The 15,221-nt window shown below is 40.6% G+C and overlaps 2 protein-coding genes across 2 annotated transcripts in view; both read left to right on the top strand.

The window, feature by feature from the left end:
• The window catches only part of LOC113934118, a 371,108-nt gene that overhangs the window by 314,449 nt on the left and 41,438 nt on the right, over positions 1-15,221 (top strand). The gene's annotated exons all lie outside the window — the stretch shown is intronic.
• Positions 888-1,940, top strand: LOC113935126 (PHD finger protein 11-like). The gene has a single exon (XM_035723490.1). It carries the CDS (start codon positions 888-890, stop codon positions 1,938-1,940), a length of 1,053 nt encoding a protein of 350 aa, XP_035579383.1.

The raw sequence follows: 15,221 nt of genomic DNA, 5'->3' as shown, positions 1-15,221 counted from the left end.
AGAAAGAGAGAGAAACAAACCAAGAAACAGACTCTTAACTATGGAGAACAAACTGATGGTTACCAGAGGGGAGGTGGGGGGGGGGTATGAGTGAAACAGGTGACGGGGATTAAAGAGGACATTTATCATGATGCTCACTGAATAATGTATAGAATTGTTGAATCACTGTATTATATACCTGAAACTAATATAACTGTTAATTATTCTAGAATTAAAATTAAAAACTTAATTAAGAAAACAAAAAACAAAAACAAACAAAAATACAAAATGCTTTATAGTTCACACTTACAAATAAAAAAGAATTGTACACCTGAAACTAATACTACACTGTATGTTAATTGTACTTGAACCGAAAAAGAAAAATTCACAATTGTATATAAAGTTCAAGTTCAGACGAAACCGATCTGTGCTGTTGCAGGGGGGCGTTGAGTGGTGATCAGAAAGAGGTTACTCTAGGGCATGGGGGAAAGGGTACTTCCGGAGTTCTGTTGATGTTCAACATCTTAATCTGGGTGCTGGTTACACAGATCTGTTCAGTTTTTATAATTCACTCAGCTGGAAACCTACTATTTGCTCTTCTCTATATGTGTACAATACTTTGATATAAAAATTTTAATTGACAATATTTAGAAAGAACAAGGAGAGGGTGGGGGTGGTTTTCTCAGCCAGTGAGTCCTAACCTTTTTAAATGTATGGCACAGAGAGACCTTGATAATATCTGAATGAGTATCAGGGAAAAAAAAAAAAAGAGTTCAGTCAAGCCTGAAGAACTGGTCTAGGGGCTCCACTGCTCTGAGAGCTGAGACGATCAATTTCTTAGAATAGTCCCTTGTCGTCAAAAACTAATGATGTAGGCACAGCCACCGAGCACCGCTGAGGTTGCAGCCATGGACCAAGTGTCGTCTTCCATAGCCAAGTCAGTCCAGGGAGCCAACCGGTCCAAGACCCAGGACGCCCAGGACCAGCTCCTCCACCCCACCGGTGTCTTTCAGGTTGCAGAAAAGATGGAAAAAAGGACATGTGCACTCTGCCCCAAAGACATCGAGTATAGTGTCCTATACTTTGCAAAATCAGAGAATATAGCTGCTCATGAAAATTGTTTGCTGTATTCTTCAGCACTTGTGGAATCTGAGGATCATGATCCACATAATCAAGACAGAAATTTTGATGTGGAATCAGTAAAGAAAGAAATCCACAGAGGACGGATGTTGAAATGTTCATTTTGTAGTAAAAAAGGAGCCACCGTGGGATGTGATTTAAAAGCCTGTAGCAAGACTTACCACTTCTGTGCCAAGAATGACCACGCAGTTCTACAAATTGATGGATCTCGAGGAATTTATAAAGTGTTTTGCAAACAACATGCTCCATTGAACGACGCTCATAATGATCCACTCCCAGGAACGTCTGGTACCTTCCATCCTCACTACAATCAGAGGGCCAAACAAGGACGTGGACTGAAAAGAAAAAGAGGAAGGAAGAAATGTCTCTCAAAAGACATTCATCCACCTGAAACGTTGACATTAGATAGATTCATGAAGGAAGAGGAAGGCAGACACACAGCTGTGAAGACTGGTTTGCTTAAGAAATGTAAGGGAGCAGGGCTTCTTAATGATTTATTTGAAGAAATATTAGACAAACTTCATTTGATTCAAGAAAGACTCATGGGTGACACTGCTTCTGATTCAGACCATGAAGAAATCGAGACTTTACTTTTTGACTGTAAATTGTTTGAAGACACATTTGTAAATTTTCAAGCAGGAATACAGAAGAAAATCCATCAATGTGAAGAATGGCAGAAGCAACTGAATGACGAGATTGGGGTACTTAAGGACTTAAACCAAACCATGTGCTCTCTTCAAGGAGATAGAGACATGATGTCAAGTTGTACTTCAGTATCTTCTGTGTCTTCTAAGGATTACCATTTCCTAAATCAGGAATGAGGCTCAGTTGCAAGCAGGCTACAAACTGAAGACCTGACCTGTGGAAGCCACACATCTTTAGAACTAGGCCTCTCCTGTCTCTCTGGACTTCAGGCTTCAATCCTCATCAACTCTTACCTGTTCTTGCTGATTGACATTTCATTTGATCCTGCCTCCCTCTTATTATCATCTCACTTCTCTCCAATAAAATGTTTCTCAGATTCTACTTGAGTAAATTGGATCACACCTCCCATCTCTCCCACCCTCTGCACTAAAAATCCTCTGGTAGCTTCATGCTGGTGCATTCCGCCCCCCCTCCCCCCACTCCAGTGATCTACATTGATTCCAGTAACACACAGGGTGCTCCTGGAAGTAAAGGCTCCCCAGGGCCTTTGCACATCTTGCTGTGAAGCCTTAACTGCTCTTTTACCTTTCTCTGCCTGTTCCTCCTGCAGTTCTCACTATACCAGTTCTACTACTCATTTCATCAGAGTACTTTTCCTTCCCATCACTTCCCAGTGTAACCCACTGTATCTTACATCATTCTGTTAGGGTACAAGCTGTCTGAGGGCAAAAACTCACTATTCCTGTGTTTTGCTATCAACACATTCCCAGCACCTAGCACGCTCAATAAATGTTAAATAAATGCAAAAAAAAAAAAAAAACTAATGATGTAATATATGGTGATTAACATAACAATAAAAATTTTAAAAAAAGAATAGTCCCTTGTCGTCATTAGTAGTACATCATCCATGACTTTCCCTTCTAGCCAGACGGATCTGAGTGCACAGCCAAGAAGGACTGGGAGAGCATAGATTCAGACACTTAGACTTGCAGAAACACATCCTCCCTCCATATCCATTGACCCTCTCCAGCTGTGGCTTCCAAACCCAGTGTGGCCATTTTTGGCCGCTGCACAAGCATTAGAGACCCCATTTGTCTTCACAGTGCTACCCAGGTCTCACCATACAAATGCTTTCCAAATTGCTTTCTCCTGGAGAGTATCTGTTTCAAATTATTGTTCCCCAGATATTTTGGGTTCTTGTTCTCCGATCTGAATCACATCTAGCTATTTCCTGCCCATATTCCTGATCTCGGTTGGCTTTTGGTATTGCCTTTCTATCTTCACTGGAACTTTCAACACCTCCCACTTTTGCATCCTCCAAGCATTTTGTTAAATCAATTATATCCATTTTTTCAGGGATCTCAAAGAAAACAGTCAGCTGGAAATTAGAAGCCCGAGATTTAGGGGCGCCTGGGTGCCTCAGTCGGTTAAGCATCTGCCTTCGGCTCAGGTCATGATCCCAGGGTCCTGGGATCGAGCCCCACATCGGGCTCCCTGCTCCGCGGGAAGCCTGCTTCTCCCTCTCCCACTCCCCCTGCTTGTGTTCCCTCTCTCGCTGTGTCTCTCTCTGTCAAATAAATAAATAAAATCTTTAAAAAAAAAAAAAGAAGCCCCAGATTTATTTCCTGAGATGATGCTATGAGGCTTTAGGCAAACACTTTGCCTTCTCTAAAAGGGTATGGTCTGTGAGTTGAGGTAACCCTTTTCCTAGATTCCCAATATAGGAGCATAGGAGTACCTGTAACATTGAGCCTGAGGTTCCAAAAGGTACTCAAAGAGAAAATTAATTCTAAACAAGGAAGTCACCACAGGCCACCATAATTAAAACCTACACCATCTCCAAATTGATTTACTCATTTGCTGTGATTGATTTTCACACCAAAATCTCTATGAATTTTACCTCTCATATTTGTCCATTCAGTTACTGATGTCTCTGATTCAACCCTGGTAATAGAATTGTTTCCATGTCATTGATCTATAATTAGATTTTGCTATTCCATTCTATATTCCCTTGGATTCAAATGCTCCATCCAACTGTTCTGGCCCCATTAAATAAGTTGTTTTACCACCACCACAACACACACACTCACCTCCCCCTCACACACACACACACGCCCTCAAGCTTGTGTTGGGAGCATTGCACACCACTCCAGAAGTGTCTGTACTCCATATTTAGAATGTCTTCAAGCCAGGGATTTTTAGACTTAGACTTTCTGGATCAGTCGAAAAAACAAATATAACAGGGGTCACTGTCACAAGATTGTTCCCTGGAGTTCTAACATCTTATGAAATCCTAGTTCTGATGCTGGACATGGCAAAATAACTTATTCAAGTTCATATGGGATTGGCTCAACGAAAGGGGCCCATATCTTTTAGTACCCAGTTGTGTTAGTTTTCTATGCCATGTAATAAATTACCACATTCATCTCCCAGTTTCTGTAGTTCTGAAGTGAAGGCACAGCTTAACCGGATTCTCCACCACAGGATCTCATCAAGCTGAGGTCTGGCTGTTAGCCAGAGCTGAGTTCTCATCGGAGGCTCAAGTGGGGAAAGATCTACTTCTAAGTTCTCATGTTGTTGGCAGAATTCATCTGTTTGCACTTGCAGGACTGAGGTCCCCATCCTGCTGGCTGCTGGCTATTGGCTATTCTCAACCCTGAGAGGCTGCTCAGAGTTCCTTGTCATGAGGCTCTTTCTATGGGCCCTCTTATAATCTGATAGCTTACTTCTTCAAAGCCAACAATGGAAAGACATTGTTTTTTATTTCCAGTTTTACTGAGATATAATTGACATATAATATTGTATAAGTTTAAGGTGTACAACACGTTGATTTAATACACTTATATATTGCAAAATGATTGGCAGCATCATATTAGGTAACATCTCCATCCTGTCACACAATTAGTATTTCTTTTTTTATGGAAAGAACACTTAAGATCTACTCTCTTAGCAACTTTTAAATATATAATATAGTATTAGCTATAAAATATTAGGTCCCAGAACTTCTTAATCAAGATTAACTGGAAGGAGAAACATTTTCTTTGCTAAAATAAAAATATACCATCCTGAGGATCTACTAGGCCTCCTCCATTCTGCTACCAAAAGCTGAATAACTGACCATATGACCCCTTTTTCTTGAAAGCTAGGAAACTGAGTTACTCAATGAAATTTGGTAGACCCCAGAACATTCCCATTAATAGATGGTTCTACAGACACATTGTTAATACGGATAGCAGAGAGTATGGAAAAGACCGTGTACACTTGCTGGTGAAATGAACTAAGGGGAATATTCCTGGTAGCAGGTAGATACCCCCAGTGTGAAGCAGGTTTCCACTTAGATATAGGAACACACTGGAAAGCTACAGTGAGGAGGTTTGTTACCTATGTCAGTGTTGGAACTGGACACTGACTTGAAGAGAAAAGAGTGAGACTTTTCAAGGAACTCACCTCGGACTGAAAAAACAACAACAACATTGTTTTGTTCTTCTTGAACCTCTTTGGCACTGCTTCTTTGAGGCTAGACCAATTTTGGAGATTTTAATAAAATTTCCTGGGTTGGATGGACTCAGACATTGGCTGTGTTAAGCTTCTCTTAATTGGGGGCTCATGGGTGGCTCAGTCGTTAAGCATCTGCCTTCAGCTCAGGTCGTGATCCCAGGGTCCTGGGATGGAGCCCCGCATCGGGCTCCCTGCTCCACGGGAAGCCTGCATCTCCCTCTCCCTCTCCCCCTGCTTGTGTTCCCTCTCTCGCTGTGTCTCTCCCTGTCAAATAAATAAATAAAATCTTTAAAAAATAAAAAAGGTTCTCTTAATTGGCAAATTGTGCTTATGTTAAGCAATTCTTAACAGTGCCTTCACTGATAGATTATTAAGCTTTAGGTAAGTCAACAGTAGCTCTTCCTCAAGATCAATGACCCTTGGCACAGGATAATTGCCATGAACACTTGTATTTCCTGTTCCTGCATCTGTGTGGTCTTTGGATATTGGCACATTTGGCAGGGCACATGATAGAATATTGAGTGCACAAAATTTAAAATTACTAGACTTGCTCCTGGGTCCTAGGTGTGCCATGACTGGTTATGTGATGTTTGGCAACCAACAATAATTATAATTCATAATTCCTCTTGATCTTAACTGTAAAATGGAAATTGATATAATAAAGGGTGATTAAAAGCACTTTGTCCATCCCACACTGTAATAGATTCTGGTGGGGCGAGGAGGGTAGGAGAGCATGGTTAAAGAATTATGGCTCAGTTCTTGCTTTCAAATGAGCTGTCCTATCTACCTCATAGGGTTGAAAATATCAAGGGAAGTGGTTTATATGCTTTGAAAAAGTGTAACGTGCTATGTAAGTGCAATTATTACTTTCACTGAAGAAAACATGCTGGTTTCTATAGTTCAAAATAATTTGTTTTCCTGACAACATGATGCTTCCATGTATTTTTGACCAATTCCCTATCCCCCAAAATTGTCTGTCTCTTTAGGTCAGTGACAGCATCCTATAACATTGTCACCTGGAGAAATGGAGGTCATTCTGTCCTTCTTTGTCATTCCTTCTTCAATTTCCAAGACACTGACTACCCTCAGCTCTCGCTTATAAGGGCTTAGTGGAAAAGCAATCCCTTTGTTTCAGCACCACCTTTGATGCACCCCCATGCTGACTCCAAACAGCTCATGTTCACAAAATTGAGCTTTCCTCTTATTCTCACATATTCAGTCAGAGCTCCATATGGGTAAGCAGGAGATCCCAGATGGCCTGACCACTTCCTGGATCATAAAGCTTCTCAGTATATATAATAGAAATCTCTTTGACGATCCATGTATTTGTCAGGATTTGTTACACAACACATGTCCCAGGAAAGTCTCCTGTGATTTCCAGCACCTCTATCATAAGCCCAGAAAGAGAGTTGGTTGGTATGTTTGTTTATTTAGCTTTCACTTGGGCAGTTGGTTGCAACTCTTTTTCTTCTGCATGTCTCATCATCTCCTTACTTAGAACACAGTCACGAAGCCCTTACTTAAAAAAATACAAGAATGCTAAGATCCAGGATGGAACACTAATGCTCTAAAATAGTGTCATGTTCTTAGTTATTTGAAATATATTTCTCATCAATTATTTGAGTTCCCCGGCTCTCATCTACCTAAGTGGCAAATACCCAATCTGAATAAATTTTGGCACAACAGGAAATGCCCAAGACTTGCTAAATCTAAGATAAATTTTACTTTAAATATATGTAATTATTTAACAAATATGTAATGGGGGGTTCCCTGGGTGGCTCAGTTGGTTAGGTGTCCAACTCTTGGTTTTGGCTCAGGTTATGATCTCAGAGTCCTGAGATCAAGTCCCGTATTGGGCTCCATGGTCAGCACAGAGTCTGCCTGAGATTCACTCTCCCTCTCCCTCTCCCTCTGCCCCTCCTGATCATGCTCTCTCTCTCTCTCTCTAAAATAAATAAATAAAATCTTAAAAAGAAAACAAAAAACAAATATGTAATGAATTCTTACTATGTATGACACTGTTGTGGGTGCTGAGCGGAGTAACAAAATAGACAAAAATCCTTATCCTTCAAAACATCCTTATTCTTATCTCACTAGAACTTATATCCTAGTGAGAAAGAGGAGAAGAAGAAGAAAACTATGACAGGGAAGAAGAAGAAGGGGGAGGGGAGGAGGAGGAAGCAGAAGAAGAAGAAGAAACAGGTGAATTGTGATAAGTACCATGAGAAGTACAACAGGAGTGGGGATGGAACTTAACATTTTAAATGCCAAGAATAGACTATGAGGATGAGGGAGAAGCAGATGTAATGGCGGCTTAGGGAAAGTGGTGACAGCGAGAGTGATGAGAAGATGTCGCTTTCTGGGTTTGTTTTTAAATTAGTGCCAACGGGATGGGTGATAAAGTGAATTGGAGAGAAAGAAAAGACCGTGAACATGAGAGAACTAACTTGGGGTAGAAGGTGAGGGACTTATTTTGAATGACGAAGGTAGAGGAGGTGTTAGATGTTTGAAGAAAGAGGAGAAAGTATGGAATAGAAATTTAGGAAGGAACAGAAAGGAGAAAGACCCAAACCATAATAAATAGTTATTTTCTAAAATTGAAAAAAGACGTAAGTTCTCAGATTGGAAGTGCATCTCCAAGTCTTGAACAGAATATGTAACAATAAATTCACACCAGGGGCATTTGGGTGGCTCAGTCACTTAAGCATCTGACTCTTGATTTTGGCTCAGGTCATGATCTCAGGGTAGTGAGATCGAGCCCTGCGTCAGGATCTGCGCTGAGTGTGTAGCCTGCTTAAGTTTCTCTCTGCCTGGGCGCCTGGGTGGCTCAGTTGGTTAAGCAACTGCCTTCAGCTCAGGTCATGATCCTCGAGTCCTGGGATCGAGTCCCACATCGGGCTCCCTGCTCGGCGGGGAGTCTGCTTCTCCCTCTGACCCTCCCCCCTCTCATGCTCTCTCTATCTCATTCTCTCTCTCTCAAATAAATAAAAATCTTAAAAAAAAAAAGGATTCTCTCTGCCCATTCCCCCTCTCTAAAAATAAAAAATAAAAACAAATTCACAACAGGATACATCATAATGAACCTGCAGACTATCAAAGAAAACTAGAAGACAATTAAAGCTCTTAAAGAGCAGATTTTTCCTTCATTGCAATCAATGCCAAAAATAACAGAATAAGATCCTCAGGGTTGACAGGAAATAACTGTCAATCCACAATTTTTATGCCCAAACAATCTTTCAATTGTGTAGACAAATAATGTCGTTTTTCACCACAGAAAGACTTAGGGCTAAGCTTACCACCTACAGACCCTTACAAAGGAAACTATTAAATGATTACCTTAATCAAGAAGAAAAATTAACCCAGAAGGAAGAAATGAAACAGTGAACATACACACACACACACACAAAGAACTAAAAATAAACTATTTTTGAATTTTTAAAGCTACAACAAAAACTCTAAACAAAATTAAAAGATGGGAGTGGGGCAGGCTATGGATCCTGAAAGCTGGTAGAAAAAGATATGCTTATATATTTTGGCAAACATCTAAGAGTAGCAGCTAAAATGGTAGGCAAACAATCTCGTTTATAAAACAGCAGAAGGGAGGGGCGCCTGGGGGGCACAGCTGATTAAGCATCTGACTCTTAGTTTTGGCTCAAGTCACAATCTCGGGGTCATGGGACTGAGCCCTATGTCAGGCTCTGTGCTCAGCGCAGAGTCTGCTTCAGACTCTCTCTCCCTCTGTCCTCCTCCCATCCCCCACTCTCTAAAATAAAGAAATAAATCTTAAAAAAAAAAAAAGCAGAAGGGAGAAAAGAATGTAGGAAGAATGTAGGTATCCTATCAGTCCATGAGAAGAAAGGAAGTAAAAGAAAATAAGCAAGAATAAAGAAGGTGATCAGAAAACCTAAAATAAAATGGTAGAAATAAATTCAAATATATCAGAAAATGCAACCAATGTAAGTATTCCAACCTACCTAATAAAAAAAATAGCTTGGCCTCCACAGTCTTTTGTAGGCAATATAAAACTAGACTGTGTCTTTGTATCCCATATGGTGATCTCTGTTTCAGAAAATAAAAGAAAAGGTAACATATCCAGCTCATTTTGCAAGGTTAGTATAATAACACTGATATTAAAACCAGACAAGGAGTATAGGATTGTATAAGAAAAAGACATTTGCAGAGAGTTGCAAAATCCTAAATAAAATATTAACAAATCATTAAGCAGTGTATAAAAAACCAAGCAGTCTATCTCAGGAAGGTTCAGGATGGTTCAACATAAGGAAATCTCTCATATATCTTAAGTACAGATTAAAGGAGATAATTATATAATTATCTTAATAGATGCAGAAAAAATCATTTGATAAAATCCAATATTTGTCAATATTTCTAAAAATCTCTGCAAACCAGAATAATAAGGGAACTTCCTTAACACCATAAATCTGTAACAAGCATTATCTTAATAAAACATTTCACCTGCTGTGACTGATTCACTTCACTATTGTAACAAAAGTCCTAACTGATAAAATAAGAGAAAAAAGGAAATAAGTAGTCTAAACCTTGGGAAGGAACAAGCCAACTTCTCTTTATTTGCTGATGATTTTATGATTGTCTAAGAAAGAGTCTAGGCAAAGTTAGAATCAATAAGAGAGTTTTAGAAATACAAACATCGGTGGTGTTCCTGTGGACTAGCAATAATCACATAGAAAATGTAATAGAGGGGCACCTGGGTGGCTCAGTCAGTTAGCGTCCAACTCTTGGTTTCAGCTCAGGTCATGGTCATGATCTCATGGGTCATGCTCAATAGGGAGTCTGCTTGAAGATTCTTTCCCTCTGCTCCTCCCCCCACTCGCACACGCTCATTTGTTCTCTTTTTCTCGAATAAATAAATAAATAAATCTTTTTTAAAAAGAAAATATAATAGAAAAAGAAGATACCACTCAAATATCAGTGAAATGTAAAAAAAAATCTAGGGATAAACTAAGGAAAGATATGCTATAATTTTATGAGGAAGGCTTGAAAATAGCATTGAAGGACACAAAGACATGCCATAAATACAGTGACATGCCATTTTCATTGATGGAAAAAATTCAATAATAGAAAGACATCTAGTCTTCTCAAATTAACATATTAATTAAATTCCGATCAAAATCCACCAGAAATTTTCATGAAACTTAAAAGGCTGATCCTAAAATTTATATGGGAGAAAAAGAAAGACAAAAAGTATCCCAGAAAACTTTGAAGAACAAAATGAGTAGTTTGGCCCTATCAAATATCATGATTTATCATAAAGTTGTAATAATTAAGAGAGTTTGATACCAGTGCGGGTGGGAATAGACACATCAATCAATGGGATAGGATATCAAGACCGAAAAACAGACCTGTGTAGATCAAAAAAATTGACCGATTACAAATTAGTGGGGATAAGATGGCTTATTCAATAAATGCTGTTAGAATAATTGGCTTTTTTTTTAGGAGACGGGGCAGAGGGGTAGGGAGAGGGAGAATCTTAATCAGGCTCCACGCGGGGCTCCATCTCTCAACCCTGAGATCACAACCTGAGCCGAAATCAAGAGTCAGACGCTTAACTGACTGAGCCACCCAGGTGCCCCGGAATAATTGGCTATTTATATAGAAACTAAAATTACATTCTTTAATCTACAGCTCCCCCTAAATTCGTGGATGAATAAAGATCTAAATATGACAAATAAAAACTTAAATTGTTTAGAAGAAAATGAAGTATGTCTTTATGTCCCTAAGCTAGAAAATAATTTCATAATAATTGCACCCAAAAAAGGGCATAAAACCTAAAGGAAAATATAAAGTCAACTTTATAAAAATGTAAAACTTCTGCACATCACAACACACCACAATGTAAAAAATTATACGCAGGGAAAAGGTGTTTGCAACATATTTAACGTATATGGATATAGATATAAATATACATTAAACTTCAGCATGTAGTAGATATTTTAGCATGGTTGAAAGGACCATGCTCAAGTATCTACTAATGTAGATGTTTACATTCCAGTAATTCCAGTGTTTCAAAAACTTTAGGTTGTGCCCCCTTGACAGGGAACAAAATCAATTTTAGCGGGCACTGAACCAAACAGAGGGGTAGGGAAAGAAAGGGAAGGAGAGGAACAATACATTTAGATCTTTATTCATCCATGAATTTGTGTGTATGTGTGTGTAGATTAGGGATACAATTTTGCTTTGTGTTCTACGTAAATAGCCAATTATTCTAGCACCATTTATTGAAGAATCCATTTCATCCCCCACTAATTCACTAAATTAATGAAATCAACTTAGTAAGCTAGGAATAGAAGGAAGGTAGAGGGGAGGAGAGAGGAAATTGTATCAGAATTTAGATCAGAGGTCGGAAGGTGTAGTCAATACCAGTGATGACTCAGATTCCTTTATGGGGCTAGTGCACTCACCCCCATCTGCTGCTAACTGCTTACAACTGAACTCTTTTCATTGGCTGATGGGAACCACTTCAACTGGAAATGCCTGAGAGGTTACAGTCCTCCCCCAACCCCCACCACCAGGTAATCTACAGCCAATGGCTTATAAATAAGGGGCATGAAAGTCAGGTGCCTGTGCCTCGGTGAGACACATCTGTGGTGCTTTCACAGCCCAGAATTCCCTAAGAGCTCAGACTGAGGCTAGACTTTGGCAGAAATCACATCTTTGCTTAGTTCCTTCCTCTCTTCTGTCTTGCTTCCCTCACTTTCTTAAAGGTTTTCTCTTGCACAAGCAACTCTGTCCTAGGCTCTGCTGTTAGGGAACCTAACCTCAGAACGGAGGGTAAATGCTTTTAAGAGTTTGTGTATGTGTAGCGGGTACTTACGTAAAATACATTGTCACAAGTTTGGGGGGTGCCTGGGTGGCTCAGTGGGTTCGGCTCAGGTCCTGATTTCATGGGTTGTGGGGTCGAGCTCCATGAAGGCTCGGTGCTGGGCAGGGGGTTCTGCTTGAGATTCTCTCGCTTCCTCTCCCTCTGCCCCTCCCCCACCTCGCTCTCTATATCTTTAAAAAAAAGTCGGGGTGCTTCAACTCTAGGAAGAATCATGCAAAGGAGAGGAGGGAGGGGAATGAAAGTGAAAAGAGGTGGCAGGAATTTTCACTCATATCTGAAATACTGTCCTTACGAATGTTGAAGAAATTTGGAAAAGTTTGGGTTTTATTAAAGCTGGGACATGAGTGGGTACACCTGGTATCTTCTATATGTTATGGGTCTGATGATTTTTCTGACGTTCTCTACTTACCTGTTTACTTAAAATATTTCATGAAAAAAACAAGAGCTGGGGGCTCTAACTCGTCGTTCAAGCCTGTCCCACTCTCCTCCCCTGGTACACTCCTCTGGGGACATCTATGTGGAAGCAATTTGCTCTTTTTTTTTTTTTTTTTTAAGATTTATTTGAGAGAGAGCAAACACAAGTGGGGAAAGAGCAGAGGGAGACCATCTCAAGCAGACGCCCCAGTGAGTGGGGAGCCTGACCTGGGGCTTGAACTCACGACCCTGAGATAGTGACCTGAGTGGAAAACCAAGAGTCCTTGCTTAACTGACTGAGCCACCCAGGCGCCCTGCTCTTCCTTTTTGATAACAAAACCTTATGTAAAATGTTTCCCTCCTTCGATCTTTATTCTAAGGCCACTCCCAGGAGAACTGAGTTATATGGAGGCTCCATAATGCTAACCTCTGTTGGTCTTTATGGTCAGCTTGTGCTCTCAATTGTTGTGGTGCTGAGGTTGATTAATTGCGTCTGTTCCTGTTTGCAATCCCAAATCCTTTTATGAAGTGAGCAAAATGTGTATGTCCACAGGAAGGGGGGAAGGGAAGAAGACACAGAGGGAAGAAAGGACAAAAGAAAAGTTCGAGAAACAGAACCTGGGAATCACAACACTTGTCAGGGGAACAAAACCCTACACCATGAAGATGGCTATTTCCTTTCAGTTTCTAAGGCTGAATCAGAATGAACTGCTTTGGAGAAAGCCCCAGTGGCCAGTTATATTTTGACTGCAGGTTGGCTTGTTTTTGTTACTTTTTGAATGTGTAAGGAAATCAAGGAACAGTTGTCTCCCCCAACCCCTCACCCTCACCCGCCACCACCGTGGCCCATTGTAGCTTCATATACCGTGGCTCCACAAGTAGAGGCTTCCCATATTGTCTGTCAAAAGCTCCCCATACTGCATATTTTCCTCTACCGCATTTCGGAGTAAGGTGAAGCATATGGGGAATTCGCAGGAGATCAAGTCCATCAGCCAGGCATCAATCTGTAGTGATTTGTGGCCATGTACATATAAAGAGACCATAGTTGTCTGCTAACTGCATACATATGGCATCCGGGAACGTAAACTCACAGCCTTTGCCTTCAAACCACATGCTACCCAGGGAGGTAAAATCGTGGTTCACAACATGTGGGTTGTGACCCTGAGTAGTCCGCCAACATTTGGCAGGTGGGCTAGAGATGAATTGTGTGCCTACTGCAATTTCCTTTCTTTGGGGCTCCCGTGGGTATATGCGCGCCCCTATTCTCTAGGCCATGATCTATATATACCTGGTACAGGGCTGCAGCAATAGTGACGAAGACCTGGCACAATATACATACATCTTCCTGTCTTGTCACCTAGCGGGCACGTTCTTCCATCTGTCTTTATTTTAAATACATTAGATACATGTTTATATTGCATGGGCCTATGCAACTTTTGTAATCTCTCTCAACCATGTGTGCATCCTAACAGCCCCTATGGGGAAACCTGACCGTTTGCAAATACATACGTCCAGCCAGTGAGGTGGACTCTGACTAACATCAGGGAAATAATTTAGGACTAGAGTCCTTGTTCTGATTTGAGTTAACAGAAGGGGGTGGGGGACCCCGTCGTAAGGACCTACTTGAATAGCTTACCCCCCACACTCTCATCCAAGGGAAATTCCCAAATCTTTTCTGATAGATTAACTACATTGTTCATTCTGTAAGTCCAAACATCAAGAAGTAACTTCATCTTAGCATCATTATTAAGCTCCTTTTAGACGGGTTTATGCTCTGGTTCTGAATCACCTTGAAATGTTGCCTCTTCGCAAATGGGCAGGTTTTCATATACGCCAGAACACAGAGTCAATTGTTTTAAAATATAAACATGATAGGTTGATTCTGCTGCTGAACTCAATTACATATTTTAACTACACTTTGCCAACGAAAATCTCTGGTTTGTTGATGGTTTCTTTGGTATGTGATGGTGTATAACCTCACTTTTCTTCAGCCTTGTGATTCTGTAATAACCTGGCAAAGTGGTCCATACCTATTTGCATCATCTTCCTGGTGTCTTAATACCCAGTCAGCCATAAAAATACTTAATGACAACTCAGCCCCTCGAGTTGAAGGTCTAATGGAGAACTAAAAGCATAATCTTATGCATGCTTACACATCTCTAAGGAGAAGCCTGAGCAGAATGAATTGCAGGTGACTGGTACCATGAAGCAGCCACGTTTCCATAAAGCTCTGTTACAAAAACAGTGTCTTCTATATCCTTCCACATGGCTATCAGCATGACCTTGGGGCATTCCAGAACAGTCTAGGCAACCAACTAGGCTCAACAACCACCTGAGCTCAGGCTGGAGACCTGATCTCTTAATATTGCCACCTATAGTTTCCCCACAGCTCTACTGGGACAGCTGCCCCAACGAGGTCTTGCACACGTCTCCCAACAACTAACAATAATATTCAGGGACTGTGTGCTATGAAATAGACCATTTTCCCCCCAAAGGAAATAGTTACAGAAACTCCACTCCATCCACGATGAAAACAACCTGGTCCGTTTTCTCTTTTCAGAGTTCAAATCTGCACCCTCTTTGTTTCAAAACAGCATTTTCACTTGCCTTTGCAAAACTAAAAGGCTCAATGAAGTCCACAAAAACAGGTCATATTTTTCTCCAAACCTCCACCTCCTGTAACACA

This window comes from Zalophus californianus, chromosome 13 (genome assembly GCF_009762305.2).
Source record: "Zalophus californianus isolate mZalCal1 chromosome 13, mZalCal1.pri.v2, whole genome shotgun sequence".
Lineage (NCBI taxonomy): Eukaryota > Metazoa > Chordata > Mammalia > Carnivora > Otariidae > Zalophus > Zalophus californianus.
Note: the sequence above shows the minus strand (reverse complement) of the source record. Positions and strands in the feature narration are given on the sequence as shown.

Coding starts and splice junctions, on each gene's coding strand:
- LOC113935126 (XM_035723490.1), top strand. CDS start 888: ATGGACCAAGTGTCGTCTTCCATAGCCAAGTCAGTCCAGGGAGCCAAC.